Here is a 19,500-nt window from a genome sequence, read left to right as displayed (position 1 = left end):
CTAGTCCCCAAAGTTTCTTAACGTGTTCTTATTCGTTGGCTTAACAACTTTGGGGACTTTTATTGAATTTTTATCGGTTGGCTCTTTAAGTTGAGTGTCCAAGCGTTTCAACCACCAATTGTAGTCTACAAAAGGTGTAATTTTGTGTATCGTGATTGGGGATGTACGTAAACTTATTGGCCATTGTATTTAACCATTAGATCACTGTGTTGAGGTACAATATCGCCTAATATTCCAGCTTTCATTTATCAATACTACTTGAAACCTATATCTACCATGTTTTTTAGATATCATATTTAGATAATTTCCTGTTTCTTTATTAGATCTGGATTTTTGTTGAATCTAATTGGGTTTTCATCAGATGTACATAGGGTGTACAAATGGCGGCTCTCAGGCAAGCCAACAGCATTCATGTAAATACTTGATTCTGATTGGTCAGGATTTGTTCTTCTTAATTTTGATTGGACAGGATTTGCTAAACTAGATTGTGATTGCACAATGTTTATGTAGGTGTTTGATTCTGATTGGATAGGAGCAGTCATGCTGGTTTGTGATTGGATTGCACTCACAGAGCTTGATTGTGATTGGATAGAATTAATCAAGTAACTTGAATCTGATTGGTTATTGTAATCATAACTAAAAGAAAACATTTATGTATTTTTAATGATGAAAAAACTTCTTAATGGGTATATAATAATGAATCTTAAATAAAGGTAATAAATGATTACCAGTTTTGAAGCTGCAAAGAATTGGATGGAATAATATTTTCTTCTTCATGAAGATTTATTGGTAAACTGTTGAATTCTCTCTCCTTTCAGGCAGGAATTAAGGGATAAGAAATATAACTAAAATATTTTTAAACAATAAAAATACTGAAAAAAGTCAGTTCCAACTAGCTTTGAATAACAACAAGCCAGTTTAGAATAGCGCTAAACTGTAAATACGGTTTACAAAAGACATTATGTGACACTTGGTAATGATAATGTTAGGCAAACTAACTTTTTCACCCCCCCCCCCAAAAAAAAAGAAAAAAATAATTCACTCAAATAAAATAAAATACATTAAATTACCCTTCAAACCTTTAAAATCCCTCATTTTACCCCCTCTAAATAAGAAGCTTGGACATTTCTGTCATAAATATGATAGTAATTACCACAAGACAATCTGAATTCACTTATCTCTTTAATCATGCCTGTGAATCTATGAATCTAATAATCATATCCTCCGGAGCACATATAGTCAAGTGGTCATAATCAGCTGATATTGCCATGTGTTCATCAGCTGATCTGGTCACGTGATCATAATCAGCTGATCTGATTCCCACACGTTCATCAGCTGAATTGGTCACGTGGTGGTCAAAATCAGCTGATGACTGGTCAACATCACAGAGTTGGGTAAAAGTGGTGGAAGGGGAGGGTGCAGTCTTGTTATGATCATGGTCACCAGGTGGTGCAAGTTGACCCGAGGACGGCTGGGCTGCTGGACATTTGACCTGGAGGTCACCAGGATGAAGGTCGCTGGAGTCAGATTGATCAGGAAGGTCACAGGATTGAGATATACTTTGCAGCTAAAATTATTAGGATTTATTATATCTAAATGCAACATATCTATAGATATAAGAGTAAATTCGTCCTACTATCCGTCATAAATTTTTTTTCTTTCAATGTTTTTAAACTTAAATATAATATCTTTTTATTTCTTTTTTTGTTTATGCAGTGAATATTTCATCCCAAAATTAAATCTACGTATTTCAAGATTAAATACCGTTCAAAAGAAATGGGTACCTTATGATCAAGGTCCCGCTGATGATCACCAAAAGCAAAAGGGGGATTCCCTCTCCTCTCTAAGGGTTCCTCACCTAAACATTTCAATATTAAATTATGCCTGACCTATTACATAAAGTAGTAAGGCTTTTCGGTTTGAAGCTTAAGATTTCGATTACAACCGTTTGCAATTACAACCGAGTTATATATTTCAGGGAAGCCTCACATAGGTTCCTAGACAGTTTTAAGCTATTTTACTTTTAGATTTAGATCTTGGGATAGTTTTAGCCTTTTTTTTATTATTAATGTTAAATCTTGTGAGGGTTTTAAGCTGTTTATTTTTTAATAAAAGTCTTGGGATTGTTTTAGGCTAATTATTTGCCCTTCCCTACCCTTCGCGTGCAAAGTTCCTAGATGTTAAGGATGGAACTGCTACTACACTATATATGACTATCTAACTATTTATCAATCTGTCTGATTATCAGTCTTTTTATCTGTCTGTCTGTCTATTTTAGGTCTATCTGTATATCTATGTTTTTATATACATATATCTATATGTTTGTCCATCTTATTGTAAGATCGTCTAACTATCTACCTATCCAACTAAAAATTACCTATAGATGAAATTCGCCTGAATTCTTTTGATTGAAGGTGATTGGGTGATGAAGACAGGCGATACGGACTTTGGGATCCTAGATTACAATTCGACCATTTTATAAATTACTACAGGCTAAGGGCGATTCTATTTGGAGGTTAGTAAGACCAAATAAATCTTCCTTGGACATATTTGAAGCTTCGCTGTAAAGGAGAACCATATTGGTTCAGTGGTTAGTGAGAGCATTTGCTAAACGCATACAGACAAACAGTCACATTGTTACTTTTAAGAATAAGCTTCATATAGGACCAGGGAAGGTTTGTAACTATTTTGAGTGCTTCCACCTCCCAGGAGACCTTTAGGGGCGTGGCCGCAAGTTGATGTAATAGAAAATATTAGTACAGGAAAATTATGAATTAAAATGAATAGATAGATGAGTAGTTTAAACTTAAACGAATATTTAAGGATGAAAGAATCTTAAACTTAATTGGAGGATTTTTCTAAAATCTCAGTATAAAATGTAAGGAAAAGATTTATTAAAACATTAAATAACAATTACGCTTTAACCTTATATAAAAGTAACAGGATGTGTTTTTGTGTGTAGCGGATCTTGATAACCACTGAACCAATATGTTTCTCCTTTACAGTGAAGATCCTTTTAGGTCCAGATACTAGGTTATAAATATTTGATAAACAAACCCTAAAGAAAATACAACCCCACCTATACTTTATTTACATTTTTTCAAATTTTTAATTGAACGTGGATCGACTTACCCCGACCCCCCCACTTTCCTTTAACCACTAGTTAAAACTAGAAAAAGTTGTAGCTGGATTATTATTTAGTTTTAAAATGGTTGAATTTCCTTGTTGTGTTGTGTATTGCATTGATAATGGTGAAAGTCGGGAACCTAATCAGTTCAGAATAGATTAATAATTTAACACCCAATGACAAAACCCAGGGATTAGACAATGGCAATAGATTAATGTACATCATCCATAATGATGTCATAACGAATAAGTCAACGAATGAGAAAATGTCATGGATGGAGGGAACATTGGACTATAAACTACACTATGTATGTAAACATATACAGGGTGTTTTTTTTAATAAGACAAAAATATTACTTAATTTAACCCACTTGCCATTGACAGAAGTTAATGATCTATATCTTAATTTCTTCATTGGGTTAGGGAGTTTTGTATAAGAAAAAAATACTTAGCGATTTTCAACAAATTATGCCTTAAAAACCGGTTTTTCTAAAGTACCTATTTTTGGAAGATTTTTGGATCATACAAATTTAAAGGGTAGGCAAAAATGAATACATTTTTAAAATTCAAATTGCGCAGCTTGTGTTAATAGTAGAAAAATGCTATGCATACCGTTAGAATCGTCATACACTCTAGTTTTTGAAAATATATGTTTCATACTTATGCTTTTTGTAGTATAAAAGCTACGTTGAAAAATGTCAGAAAGGTTGAAAAGTTTTAAGTCAGTTAGAACATTTTACCACGTAGCTCCTGAACTATGAGTAGCACAGGAATAGTTCTTTAATATCTAAAAACCTGAGTTTATGACGATTCTAACGGTGTGCATAACATTTTTCTACTATTAACACAAGCTGCGCAATTTAATTTTTAAAAATGTATGCATTTTTGCATACCCTTTAAATTTGTCATGATCCAAAAATAGGTACTTTGGAAAAACCGTTTTTTAAGGCATAATTTGTTGAAAATCTCTAAGTTTTTTTTTATTATACAAAACTCCCCAACCCAATGAAGAAATTAAGATATAGATCATTAACTTCTGTCAATACCAAGTGGGTTAAATGAGGTAAAATTTTTGTTTTAATAAAAAAAAACACCCTGTATATGTAGTTTTATTACTAAGTTTTATTCTTTTGGTTAAAAACTTTCAGCACTTTTTTTTGAATTTTGATTGGCTAGATCCAAACAAGTAAGTGTCCAAACTCATCAACCAATAATTGTTATCTACAGATAAAGGGTAACTTTGCTTATTATTAATGGGAATGTAAATAAATTTTGCGTCCATTGTCCTTTCCCTTAATATTCCTGAGGAATGTATAAATAGACTTTGGGTACGTAGTACAGTTATAATTTACTCCCTATATTTCCCCTTCTGTGCATAACTCTAAGTCTTGTTGAATAAGAAAAATATATTTTTTAAAATTAATTAAAAATCCTTCCTAGAGACGGCACATTAGAATTATTCCTGCGGTCATCCTCCAGATTATATTTCTCGTTCTCACAGGTAAAACTAGAATACCTGGAGATCTTGGGCAGCTCCAGGTTATCTGGATAGCAGACAACTGGTTATTATCATAGGTAAATGGAAGAAGATATCAATCCTTATTTTGAAGAAAAATTTTGTAATAAAATAACCACAACTTTTCAACAAATTATTATACATGATCGTATTATCACAGATACTAAAAAAGTGTCAATAATAGAATTTTAACTTGTCTAAAATTGGAAAGAAATTAAAAAGGAGCGCACTTCCATGCTAAAAAATCAAAGAGAAAAATTAATATCTTGATTTGGCAATATTACAAAGTGCCTTAAAAATCAGCCATGTGACGTCATAAAAATGATGGATTTTCCATCTCTGTTTTCTTTTCCACTTCTCCTCTCATCTCCCTCATTTTTATGACGTCACATGGCTGATTTTGAGACACTTTGTAAAGTTACAATTTTAGTGTAGGTTAGGTTAATTAAAGGTTGTAACTGTAAGATAGTACCCCTTAGGAATATGACCTCGCAGGGTTAGAGCCGTTGAAGAGGATAAGAAAATGTCATTTAAATTCTTTTTTTAAGGGGTGGGTGGGTTCGTTGGTTATTATAGCACCAATATAATTAAATGTTAAAATATGATAATAAACATTCCTGAAGTAAAATGATTCAAATGATCAGAACTCCTGTTATTAATTCCCCCAAGAGATTTGTGTATAGTTCCATGAATATAAGGGTTGCCAGCTCGTAAACCTAAACAGAGATTTGTGTATAGTTCCATGGATAGAAGGGTTGCCAGCTCGTAAACCTAAACAGAGATTTGTGTATAGTTCCATAAATATAAGGGTTGCCAGCTCGTAAACCTAAATAGAGATTTGTGTATAGTTCCATAAATATAAGGGTTGCCAGCCTGTAAACCTAAACAGAGATTTGTGTATAGTTCCATGAATATAAGGGTTGCCAGCTCGTAAATCTAAACAGAGATTTGTGTATAGTTCCATGAATATAAGGGTTGCCAGCTCGTAAACCTAAACAGAGATTTGTTTATAGTTCAATGGATATAAGGGTTGCCAGCTCGTAAACCTAAACAGAGATTTGTTTATAGTTCCATGGATATAAGGGTTGCCAGCTCGTAAACCTAAACAGAGATTTGTGTATAGTTCCATAAATATAAGGGTTGCCAGCTCGTAAACCTAAATAGAGATTTGTGTATAGTTCCATAAATATAAGGGTTGCCAGCTCGTAAACCTAAATAGAGATTTGTGTATAGTTCCATAAATATAAGGGTTGCCAGCTTGTAAACCTAAACAGAGATTTGTGTATAGTTCCATGAATATAAGGGTTGCCAGCTCGTAAACCTAAACAGAGATTTGTTTATAGTTCCATGGATATAAGGGTTGCCAGCTCGTAAACCTAAACAGAGATTTGTGTATAGTTCCATGAATATAAGGGTTGCCATACTACATAAAGGTTTTCTGATATTTTACTATACTGATATGTATTTAATTTTTATGTCAATGAATATACGCTTTATAACTAACTTTGTCCGGTGGTTCATCCACTTTTTTTTATTCTTCGCTAGCTATGGTTGTTGCCATCCTTATTTAACCCTGAATCTTAGTTTAATGGATTAATTATTTCTTGGATCTTACACCAGATTATCATGCACTCTAATAAAGTTAAACTTATAAATGACTAAAAAACGATCCTCCCATCGAGCAACCTAAATTAACGACAATTTATCCCCTGTCGTAATATCCACGTATATTCTATTTATATGCAGTTTTAGTTTACATTTGCTATCAAATATTTTGTTTATATCCAACTGTCACAAATTATGTTTATTTGTGTTTCGGTCCCATAAAATTCAAATATTGATACAAAATTTTATACATACATACATACCTTTTAAAAGCGAAGCTTTCTATAACTAGGGGCCTTTCGTCAGTAGCGAATATAGTTTTGTTGTTAATTTGGACATGTTAGAATTGTCCTATCGATTTTAAACTTTACATTTATTTTGTTTATAAGTTCTGACACTCTACAGATAAGTGCCCAATTATTTGCAAGGATGGGGAAACAAAAACAAAAATAAATTAACAATATTTTGGTAAAAAGAACAGTAAAGTGTTAAAAAGTAAATATAAAACATTTAAAAAACATTTCAAGTATGGCTTCGAAACCGATTAATATCCACTGGATTAAAACCAGTTCTTAGACATACTGAAAAAAACATGTATTGTATATCGAACTAATTATACCCAATATTCCACAAATAATAAAGGCGTAATATTAAAATCAATACCAGTTTTATTGTGCGGGTTTTCGGCATCTTGGGGCCAACAATAGCCGAAATTGATCTCATAATTTTTAGTTTTTCTATCCGCGGAAGACTGTCTATAATACGAGGAGATAAATAGCTATTACCTCCCAAACTACTCAAACCACTGGCGCTTGAGTTGCCAATATTAAGGCCAGGATTCGAACAGCCACTTGAATTACCCTGGTTAAGGCCAGGATTCGAACAACATGCGCACGAACTAACACAGGATTCGAAGCTTGGGACCTAAAATTAAAAGTTATTACACATAATAGAAAATAACATTTTATGTTTAGATTAAAAAGAATATAGGTTTAAGTATGTTTATTTATGCATATATAATTTAGGATACTTGTGAATAAAGTAGTTTTTTTTTGTCTGTAGCTTAAGATTTCGAAAACTACTGAACTGATTGAGTTCTTAATTCTATGGAAGTTTCTTATATTTAGGTTCCTAAATGGTTTTAGGCTATTTATTTTCAAAATCTAAGGATGTTTTTAGGCTATTATCCTACTTCATATAGAAAGCCCCTAGATGGTATGCGCGCAGCCGCTAGTTCTATTATATTCTAGCTATCGTCTGTCATAGGGAAAGTACTTTCTTACCTATATTCATAGTTTACTAAATTTTATACAAATTAAAATTTGGTTCTGGCATTTTATCAACATACTTGCGGCTACGCCTCTAGGGGCACTTGAATAAAACGGAAGGGGGTGGGGTACCGACCATCTTCTTTTAAGTTTAGTTTTAAAAGAAAAAGTAAAAAATATATGGGAGGGGGTATTTTTTTCTTTGGGTGGTGGAACCCCCTCTTAAAATGTTTATAAACCTTCCTTGGACCTATAAGAAGATACATTGAAAAGCAGAACCATATCAGTTCAGCAGTTAGCGAGATCTTTCATACAGACAGACATTCAGAAAAATGTTTTTATTTTGTTAAGGGTGTATTCTTTTCTAGGGGCGATTTCTCTTCGGTGATGGAGCGCTCTCTTAAAATAATTATAAACCTTCCTTAGACCTATAAGAACAGACATACTGACATATAGACTGACAGACATCCTGTTACTTTTATATGTCGTTTATATGTAAACATAAAACTTCTAGGTTTAATAGGGATTCCTTTCAAATAGTTTACAATGTTTCAAGTTTTGCTGGTAATTTTTTTCTCCAAAACTTTTCAACATCCAACTTTCTTATTTTCTTATATACCATACAGATGCTTATAGATAATATTTTATTTAATTTTTTTAATTCTTACATATAAATTTTGTGTAAGTTTGTTTTTTGTTCTCCATTTTTAGAGAAGACTTTTAGATGATTTAGGCTAATTTGTGTCCTCAGCTCTCCCTCCCCTTTATAACCTAGATTCTATGGGTTGAGGCATTAATTTTTCTAAAATTAAATACCTATTTATCAGTATTCTAACGAGAGAAGACAATGTCCTCAAAGTTGATAAGCCAAAGAATGAGAAAACGTTATTATACAACTTTAGGGACTAGTGTAATAAACAGCCCCTTGTCTCCTCTCTCTCTGTAATAAACGCAACAAACAGACCTAATTCTATATTGAAAGCTTCGCTATTCCTCATAAAGACGTACATACCTCCAGCCCTCTGCCACAGTACGTTAAATCGTAGCTACTTTGGGGAGATTTTCGTTTAGGTGATTCTGGACTTCTCATACTGTTTTAACAACAGGTTTAAATGATAATCTTTATCAAGCGAATTTTTTTTCTACTATGCTTCGATTTCCTTATCTAATTATTTACTTTATCTACCTAACTAGCGGGTTCGCCCCTAGTCTCTAGGGGCTTTGACCCAAAAGGTTGAATAAACCTATTTTTGTGTTATTTAGATTTAAAAAGAAAAAGTAAAAAGAAAAAAAATTATTTTGTGGGGGGGAGATTTTTTTTGGAGGGGGGGAGGTAGCCGAACTCCCCTTTTTTGATTTTAGTTTAAAAATAAAATTTTTTTGGAAGTTTTTTTTCATTTTTTAGTGGGTTGAGGGTGTCCCACTCCCTAAGAAAATAGCTTAAAATCATCCCAGGACCAGTAGGTATATTCCCTGAAGCGTAGAGCCCAATCGGTTCAGTGGTTACTGAGATCTCAAGCTTAAGACAGACAGACATCGTACTACTTGTATTATAGATAAACAAAATTGCCCTTTTGCAGATTAAAGTTGTTGGTTAAATAGTTTGAACACCCATATCATAAATTCAGTAAAATACCCCAAAGTTATTAAGCCAACGAATAATATAACGGGTTTTAAAAATTTGGGTACCAAAGAAATTTAGTGTACAATGTCTCCTACATTCCTGCTCATTTCTTATCCCAAAAAAAGGAATGGTCATATACATAAACGACCCCACATGTACATATACTGAATAGGGTTAGACTCAAAAAGTAATAAGATTTTTTTTGTCTGAAGCTCAGAATTTCAATAGCTACTGAACCGATTGGGTTCTCCTTTTTTTAAGGAAACTTATTAAACTTCTCGCAATGGTTTTAGGCTATTCTCTTACCCCTTTGAATACAGAGCTCCTTAATAGAGGCCTTGTCACTAGATAAATATTGAATCATTTAAACTATTCCTAATTGGACTTCGCGCATTAATTCTGTGGATCCGCTCGGCGGCAAACAATTTTCTTCGTTCCTTCAGGTTATTCGGATATCTATTGGCACTGAAATAAAAAACAAGCTTGACAATATTCTATATTTTTGTAGCATAACTGACAGACTGACGGACAAAGTAAATTGGGATATAGTCCCTTTCGTAACATCGCAACTTATGGGGCGATTCTTCGTATTTTTACAGTAGCTTTTCTCCTATTTCTAACCCATGCGGGGGGCTCTAACACTGCGGGGCCAATTACCTAACCCTGTGGGGCAATCACCTAACCCAATATAACCTAACCTAACCTAAAATAACCTGTAAAAAGCCATTTTAAAAATACGACGAATCGCCTCTTATGGGGCGATGTTACGAAAGGGACTATTCCCGTAAATTGTATACTGGATGTTCATTTGTATAGGAAATCTTCAAAAAAAAAAAATCAGTCGGGTATCTTGAATAGCAACCAAGAAAAACTAAATTTACATTATATTCGTCCCAATGGTTATAAACAAAATTAAATTTCCTTTATATTAGAGTATTGGTAAAAAACTTTGGACACTTTTAGTTTGTAACAAATTAATCAAGATTTATTAACAATACCCAAAGTTTAAGCCAACTAATAAGAAACGTAGTTATAAAACTATGGGGGACCAGTGTAATTAACAGTCCAAAGTTAAAGGGTAGAATAGTTATTTCTTTCATCGTATTATAAACGGCTTTCCGCGGATATAGAATGTACATTAATATGAGATTAAAACTAGTTTTTTTTAGCCCCGAGGTGCCGATGGCACGGGCTAAAAAAACTGGTTTCAATCTTATGATTTTACATTTTTATATCGTGGAAAGCTGGAAATAATCCGATGCTAGACATAGTTTTTTCGTATGAATGAGAACCGGTTCCTATCCACCGGATTCGAATGAATACTTTAAAAGAGTCAACGTGTATACTATAGTTCATTATAAGTTTTTTTTGAAAAAGTTTTTCTTTACAATTACAAGAAATTTATCTTTTCATCTAATTTTTGTTCTTTTGGTAAAATCCCTTATATTTATAGTGGACCGTTTATAACCCTCACTCAAACCCATGGTATCATCGTAAATGATAGTGTGCCCGCTTGCTGTCGGGGAGGTGTCGGATTCGAGTCTAGTCCACACCGCGTCATTCTAAAGACGTTAAAAAGATACCCAATGTTGCAATGTCTGGCAAGTGACACTGATAGTTAGAGAAGAAAGTATGCATTGGACGATAAACAGGCGCAACTCATTACCATTCACAGTTGAGACTTATACCTTATAACTTAGTGGGCATTAGAGTATCGCATTCCATTACAATCGTATGATGCTTTAACGCATTAACAAGTAACGCATTAACTAAGTAAGATAACACCCACTTATCTCTATATTTTTGTTTTGGGTTAGATAATATTTATAGCTGGAGAACTCCGAAAGGCAACTATTTAGAGACAGAGTAAAATGTCAACAAAAAATGACGTCATACAATAAAGTTGTCCAATGAGAGGCCAGTATACATTGTAATTGACCAAATGCAAAATATATACTCACCTCTCATTAATATTTTATCGTTGACGTCATTTTTTGGTGCCATTTTGCACTGTCTCAACTATTTAGCAAGGTTAGAAGTTTTAATTGCTACAGCACCCCATAAGAACTAATTATGAAATAACCCCTTCTGTAGATTTACAGAACATTTATATTGGTCAAACGGTTTGGACATATAGTTTGTACTAACAAATTAAAATTTTAGGAAAATACTCAGTGTTTTTAACCAAACGAATGATAAAACGTGTTTATAAAAGGAGCATAACAAAGGTTTAATATACATTAGTAGGGCTTGATACTTTAAAAAAAAATTAAGATAAAGGGGGGGGGGGGTATTATTGACCCTTATTTAGATATAGGCAACTCTGTATTCTATTCTGCTTTTCTTCTTTTTATTCGTTTTTCAGCGTAAACACAAGGAAAGAAAACATCTTTTTAGCCAGAATTTTATCATGATCAAGGATAGGAAGAGCTATTTTGAAAATCGAATTATTCATAGAAGCTGACTTTGTATATGAATGAATGAAATGAAGAAAAAACTGTCCTTTCGTACAAAAAGGGTTAATTTTCTAATCAATTATACGGATCTATTCTTTAATATGTTGCTCTATGCACTAACAGAACTGTTTTTTTTATGAAATTTCCTTTTTTTATTTCTCCAATATAAATGTCCCTATGTATATATGTACCTATAAAAATGGATGTCGAATACGTGGATATTAAGACAGGGGAAATTTTTTGTCGTCAATTTGGGTTGCTAATATATTCCTTAATTAAATTGATCGATATTTTACTCCATGATAAGGGGAGGGGAATGGGTAAAACCATAAGGGAGAAGGGTATCATTATACTAGTCAGCCAGGAGAAATGTTTTATCAGGGTGTAAGAAAATATCCAACAATATCCATGTATTTTATATCCATTACCTATACATACAATACTATACCTGGAAAATTCATTTTCAATAGAAGTTTGTTTTGTGGGAGCTGCCAGGAAGTTCTGCTTTGAAGGCTTACGAGAAGGAGACGGGGTAATCACTTCCTCAATGTCCTAAGAATAGATAGATGGATGGATAGGTAGATGGATGGGTAGAAAGATAGATAGATAGAAGGATGGATAGTTATGCTTTGAAGGCTTACGAGAAGGAGAGGGGGTAATCACTTCCTCAATGTCATAAGAATAGATAGATAGATTGATGGATGGATGGATAGATAGATAGATGGTTACTGGATAGATAGATGGACAGATAGATGGATAGATAGATGAAAATATAATTGATAGATGAATGGATAGATAGATGAGTAGATAGATATATACATAGCAGAATTGATAGATGGATAAAAAGATGGATAGACAGATAGATGAATGATTAAATAGATAGATGGATGAATAGATGAACGAGTAGATAGATCAATGGATAGATGGAGGGAAATATAATTGATAGATAAATGGATAGATAGATGAGTAGATATATATATACATAGCAGAATTGATAGATGGATGGATGGATATATTAATGAAAAAATGGAAGGATATATAGATTGATAGATAGATGGATAGATATAAGATGGTTAGTGGATAGATAGATTGGTAGATAGATGGATATATAATGGAATAATAGATGGATATATAATGGAATAATAGATGGATATATAATGGAATAATAGATGGATATATTCATGGATAAATAGATGTATAGATTGGTAGATGAATATATTTAAGATGGTTAAATTGTTAGATGGATAGATAGATAAAGTAATTTACTAGACGTGTAAACTGTATGACACCCAAAAAATAGAGAGTAGCTGCACTCCTTTAAAAGATTCCTAGAAGGGAAGGAATAACTTTTTAATATCCTTATACTCAGATTAAACATTTTTACATGCGTCATTAATAATTTTCTAAGTGCATTTTTTGTACTTTATTAAAATATCTTTTTCCAGTATGACTTTAAAACTGATTAATATCCGCTGGATTAGAGAAGGTTCTCAGCTATACTGAAAAATCGTGTATAGCATTATATTGTAGACCTTTTTCCACCAATAGGAAAATGAATAACATAAAATTAATACCAGTTTTGTTGGTCCGTGACTTCGCCCCTCGGAGCTAACAAATTTGGTTTAGATATTGTAATTTTTCATTTTAGTGTCCGCGGAAAGTTGTCTATAATACGATGTGATAAATAACTATTACTGTACGTATTGTCCGTAAGTAATTATTTTCACTTTTTTTGGCGTAATCTTTTTTTATATTAAAATAAACTTGCACAATTTTTCTTTATTAAAGATTCAGCAAATTGGTTTGAAGATAATTATTTTTAAAAATCTATATTTTGGAGATACTTATTTTTATATATCTGATATTCAGAGATTTTAAGGGAAAAACAATGGACGTTGAATAATTGTTTACCCCCAATAATGATAAACAAATTAGGATAATAAAAGTAGATTAAAATCATTAGTTGAGGAGTTTGGAACCTACTTGTTTGGAATGAAACCAACCATATAATTTAATAACAGTAGCCAACGAATAAGAAAACATTATTTAACCTTTGGGTACCTTTAATCCAGTGTAATATACAGCTTAATGTCCCTTCCCTCCCAAATTAATATTAGATTATCAAACTGTTTTTTTTTGTGGAATGCAAAAATTGTAAGAAAATAAGAAGTGTAGCAAGAAACTTTGTACAAGAAACTTTAAGATACAATTATAGCATCATCAGATACCCTTTTAGTTTGTTTTCAGACTAAAAAATGCCAACCCTAAAATATTTTATTAAACTTTAAGGATGACAACATAAAATGTAGTGAAGCTCATAAATTTAGAACAATTAACAAATTTTCTCGTATTCATTCGAATCCGGTGGATAGGAACCGGTTCTCATCCATACGAAAAAACTATGTCTAGCATCGTATTTTATCCAGCTTTCTACGAATATAGAAATGTACAATCATAAGATTAAAACCAGTTTTTTAGCCGGCGCCTTCGGCACCTCGGGGCTAAAAAAACTAGTTTTAATCTCATAATTGTACTTTCTATATCCGCGGAAAGCCGTTTATAATACGATGCGAGAAATAACTATTATAGCCTTTTATCCATCTGTAATAACAGCCGAGAAAAATATATGTCTCTGAAGAAAATTACAGAATTGAATTTGTTTATCTCTGTGGGTAAACAATAAACCGACTGACCAAGTGATTTATTTTCTGGATTCTTAAGATTTCGCTAACCACTAAACCTAAATGTTTCTCCTTTACAGTGAACCCTCTCATAAGCACTAACGTGTAAATTTGAATCCCAGGGTAAAAATCTTTTGGGGGGTAAAATATTTCCCCCCCAAAATAAGTTCCTTGCTTAAGAACACATCTTTAGGAAGAGGGGTCCAAATTGACAGAAAAAAATACAAAAAGTCCAATTATCCGTCCTCTTATGTAAGATATTTAATTTGGCAATAGAAAGTAATAGTTTTCTGTAACTTGAGTCTGTAAAAGTTGTAAACTTTAAAAAACAATGCAAAAAAGACACTTTTGTCTAAAAGTATCACAGCAATGGTCTTTCTTAAATGCTTTATTAAAATTAAATAAACATTGATTGATAAGAAAAAGTAGAGGGAATAAAGTAGAACTTCCAGACTAAATTCGTGCCATCAAGTTCTGGTAATCAATGTTTAATTTGTTACCTTGTTATTAAATAAACAGCAATAAATTTATAATTTGAATTCTTTCCTGTTAATATCTGCTCCTTGTAGTGGACACCCCCTGGCAAAATCATGTAGATTTGAGGGTAAGACAGGTTGTAGATTAATTACTAGACAGATGTGAAGCTGACCTGCATTGGCTGCTGAGATTGGGTTGACTGACGCGGCGAGCCTCCCATACTAAATCTTGACATACAGCTAGACCTAGGATAGATAGATAGATAAATAGACAGATATATAGGTGTATAGACAGATAGATTGGGTGGACTGTCGTGGCGAGCCTCCCATAATGAATCTCAACATACAGCTAGACATAGATAGATAGATGGATAAATATTAAATAGATAGGTGTATAGATAGATAAATTGGGTTGACTGTCGTGGCAAGCCTCCCATACTAAATCTCGACATACAGCTAGACCTAGGATAGATAGATAGATATTTATTTGGATGGATAGATAGATAGATTGGGAGGACTGGCGCGGCGAGCCTCCCATACTAAATCTGGACATACAGCTAGACCTAGGATAGATAGATAGATAGATAGATGTATAAATAGTAAACGATAGGTGTATAGATAGATAGATTGGGTTGACTGACGTGCTCCCATACTAAATGTGGGCATACAGCTAGACCTAGGATAGATAGCTAAAGATACTTAGATAGATAGGTGTATAAATAGATAGATAGAAATATAGATGTATAGATAGATAGATTGAGTTGACTGGCGTGGGGATCTTACGATACATTGATGATAAATATTTAGATATAAGATAATATAATTCTTCCTTAGTTATGAAATAAATGTTATATAATAATGGTATATATGTTTGGGACACAGCACAGGACACTTTAAGAGTGGAATGCGCTTTTACTTATAAATACGAAGTTTAACTTTTTAAAATCAATTAGTTTTTGATTGTCATTAATGTTTACTTATAGCAAGGCTACAGGCTGTTAGGTACTATAATCTGAAGTCTAAGATTTCGACTAATTGATAAAAAGGTTTGACTCCCTATTACTTGATAAATTCATAGTCTATTTATTTATTCTGATTCTTTAGCCAATATTTACTCTAAAATACATTAATAAACCAAACAGAATCCCTTAACGTTGATTAGGATAGGTCGAGACGGATCTAGGAATTGCGGTGAAGCCGAAGTCTAGGTAAATAGAAAGAGACACGTATTTTCTCAGATAGATAGATGGGTAAATGTTAAAGTATACCTCTAAGTTTCAGACGTACAATAATATATTATTCGTAATCTTAATGCGCAAATTTGTTTTAGTCTCTGTGCGACGGTGTTAGTTCATTTAACCCAAAAAATCTGATCATGAAAAGAAAACGAAGTCGCGGGTTTCGTCGTATTTCAAAGTAGCTTTTCTCCTATTTCTTTCCCCTGTTCGGGGCTCTAACCCCCAGGGGGCCTGTTTTCTAACCATGCGGGGCAATCATTTAACATTCATCTAACCTAACCTATAAAGTAACCTATCAAAAGCTACTGTGAAAATACGACGAAATCCAATGCTTCGTTTTCTTTCCATGATCCAAAATTTCAGCTTTTCAAATACAATTTCAAGGGTTTATGTCAATTACATGGTTTTAATAAAAATGGTCATAAGTGACATAATATTGAAATATCGACAGTCCAATAACAATGGATGTATAATACGTGGTTGTATTGTATTTATTGGTCAGCTCGTTCATCCAGTAGGAGGGGAGGGGATGGGGTAAATTGGGTGCATAGGGGGTGTCGTCATTTAACCCAGCTGGGAGTATAATTTTATTAGAGTAAATGAAGTAATAATATATTCATTCTAATGATATTATAATCATTACATACTCATGTTGACAAAATATATAAGATTGGTTTCTCAAAGAAGATATAGGTTTCATGTAGTATTGTTACGTGCTTCACATAATTTCGAAGCAAAGACATGGCAAATTAGATTTTAGATTATATAATATATAATCAGACAAAGAACATACAATCTAACGGTTATATTGTAAAATTATTATTATCTAATTTTCTGTGGTTTCGTAGAAATTCATTCCTTTATGCTCTCATAGGGTCATAAATGTCTTGAAATATTAATATTTATGCAACAAAAACATATCTTAAATAAACCAAAAAAGAAAACATAAAAACCGTCTGTAAACCTTTTTATGACATATTATACTGAAAAATAAGAGTTTTGTGAATCACAGCTTCTCTTTAACTAAAGTATGTCCATACAAAATCTCCCATTGGTAAAACGGGTGGTTTCTCTCAAATTTCAGGCTTTTTATATCATTTGATCTTTATGAAAAACAAAATTCTTTCTTAATATTTAAAAACTCTTTTCCAGTGAGGTAGGGAAAAACGAACTCTAAACAAATCCCCCCCCCCTCAAACCCGCCTCCCCCAAAAAAGTTAAAAGTATATAAAAAAAATTAATTTAAAATCCATCGTCCAATTCTGACTCCTAATACCTCATAGTTGAGTAGACTTTTTGAAACATTTATGATATTTGAATTTGCGTTTTTATAAAACAAAATGGCAAAACATTTTACAATTTCTCTACAGGATTCTGATTTATACATTTTAGGAGGGGAGCTACTCTACATAAAACTTTTGTTGGTCGGTAGTATGTCCGTCTGTAATTCTTGTTGGTGTTGGGTTCGAGTTTGGACCACACAAGTTCATAGCAAAGATATTAAAAATGGTACATACTGCTGCAGTGTCTAATACTTCGGTAATAGTAAGAGTAGAAGATATGTCTTGGCCTGTAAACAGGCTTAACTCTTTTTCCACGTACACGGTTAAAACTTCCATAAAAAGTCATGCATTAAAGGGATTGTTGTCTGTTGGATGTTACTTAATATAACATCCAATACCATTGCATTGGTTCTCTGGATGAAGTATAATCTTTCTTGTTAAGAATCTAAAAAACTTTTGAATTTTGTATATTGCATTTCATATACATGTATATTTTCTGTCCAATACTATTCTATAATTCTTATATCTATAATACAAAGTAGAATGATGTCTGTCTATCCGTCCGTCTGTCCCTTAAGATCTAGGAAACCACTGAACCGATCGGATTCTACTCTTCAGGGTATATACCTATTGGTCCTGTGGTGATTTTTAAGCTTTTCTCTTGGGAGGGTGGGACACCCCCAACCCCCCAAAAAATAAAAAAAAATCCTCCCCCCAGCCAGTAGTACTTTTTTTAAAAATTACCTCTTGGGGCAAAGCCCCTAGAGGCTAGGAGCGAAGCCGCTAGTGTTAGTTATACAGCAAGTCGAAATTTATTGGTGGAAATACTAGGAAACTGCTAGTTTGTCAATTAGGATTTGATAAAATTCCAAATGTCCCAACAAATGTTTATAAAACTTAAGGACCCAGACCCAGTATTATTTGTATTCCTGTCAGAATAGGTAAAAGTTATTTAATTGTACATAAATTGTGTAACATTCTTTCTTTAATTTTATAAAAACGTGAAACGATAGAAGAGACAATGGTACTAGAAAATAAACATTGGTAGACACATAGGTTTTAAAATAATAAATATATACTCAATTACACCTTAAGAAACTTTCGTTTGGACTTAATTTTGAAAATGAAATATGTGTAAGGTTCGAATCTTTTCCTGTTTTAGTTACAATTAATACCTATTGCTGCTATGTAAGGCTCATGGCAAAGCCATAAGTACTTAATAATTAATTCTTCAGATGGTCTATCTCTCACTATATGAAATTAAAAGTTTTGTTATATGATATAATCATCCTACTTCTTTCAAACAGTTCCTATTCCCTATCCTTTTCTACAATAAAGAATTAAAAGTTTGTCGTTCTTAATGTAATCAACCCAACTACTTGAGAAACTACTTGAGAAACACAAACAGAAGGTTATAAAAGAGCTATATAGAAATATGTATAAATAGAGGATCAATCATTATTCTTAGATTATCTTTAGAATTTAAAAACACCCATGTTCTGGTTTATTTGTTAAAATAGACTAAAACCCTCCTTGCAGCTATGCAAATATATTATGTAAATTGGAGAACTCAATTAGTTTAATGGTTAGTGAGATCTTATAGTACATAGAAGAAAAGATTATAATTATATTGATTATCCAGGGAGGGAGAATATATTGGACTTTAGATTACACTAGTACTCAAAGTTTTATAGTCACGTTATCTTATTTTCTAGGTCAAAACCTAAATTCTTTAATTTGTTTTTTTTTGTTGTTGATTGAATTTGTTTCAAAATAGTAGTATCAATACATTAAACCACTATACAATCTATTAAATAGGCGATGCTGTTTATCATCATTGGGGATGTATATCAATTCATTTTCCTTTGTCTTATCCCTAATTTTTAAATGTCCCTATATTTGTGAGTAAACCTAGGTAAATAAATTAACATAATCAAAGCATAGAGCAGAGTTGTATATGTCACTAGCGACTGCGCCCCTAGCATCTAGGAGCTCTGCATAAAAAATCTAAAACCATCCCAAGACTAAAAATTAAAAGTTAAATAGCCCCAGAAATATAAAGCTTCCATTAGATGGAGAACTTAATCGGTTCAGTAGCTATCAAAATCTTAAACAACAGACAAAACTTTCTACTTTATTATTCAAGCAAACGAAGGGATAAATAATTTACTTTTTTTGGCCTTTTGCTTTATTTATATTTTTTGCACCAAATCTGTCATTTACTCCA

General features: G+C 32.6%; 1 protein-coding gene across 1 annotated transcript in view; it reads right to left on the bottom strand.

Moving 5' to 3' along the window:
* Positions 1-296: 296 nt before the first annotated feature.
* Positions 297-19,500, bottom strand: part of LOC145314865 (uncharacterized) — a 47,546-nt gene continuing 28,342 nt past the window's right edge. Inside the window, exons 8-20 of the mRNA XM_080154945.1 lie at positions 14,926-14,998; positions 12,044-12,147; positions 9,518-9,604; positions 8,528-8,609; positions 7,033-7,171; positions 5,263-5,358; positions 4,566-4,673; positions 3,224-3,269; positions 2,378-2,457; positions 1,785-1,858; positions 1,193-1,567; positions 729-811; positions 297-636 (exon numbers count right to left, since the gene is read on the bottom strand). Coding sequence (XP_080011071.1) covers positions 297-636; positions 729-811; positions 1,193-1,567; positions 1,785-1,858; positions 2,378-2,457; positions 3,224-3,269; positions 4,566-4,673; positions 5,263-5,358; positions 7,033-7,171; positions 8,528-8,609; positions 9,518-9,604; positions 12,044-12,147; positions 14,926-14,998 — 1,687 coding nt within the window. The remainder of the gene's footprint in view (positions 637-728; positions 812-1,192; positions 1,568-1,784; positions 1,859-2,377; positions 2,458-3,223; positions 3,270-4,565; positions 4,674-5,262; positions 5,359-7,032; positions 7,172-8,527; positions 8,610-9,517; positions 9,605-12,043; positions 12,148-14,925; positions 14,999-19,500) is intronic.

The sequence above is a fragment of the Acartia tonsa genome, chromosome 3 (assembly GCF_053477335.1).
Source record: "Acartia tonsa isolate MP-2025a chromosome 3, ASM5347733v1, whole genome shotgun sequence".
Classification (NCBI taxonomy): Eukaryota; Metazoa; Arthropoda; class Copepoda; order Calanoida; family Acartiidae; genus Acartia; species Acartia tonsa.
The sequence above is the reverse complement of the archived record's forward strand: the minus strand, read 5'-3'. Positions and strand labels throughout refer to the sequence as shown.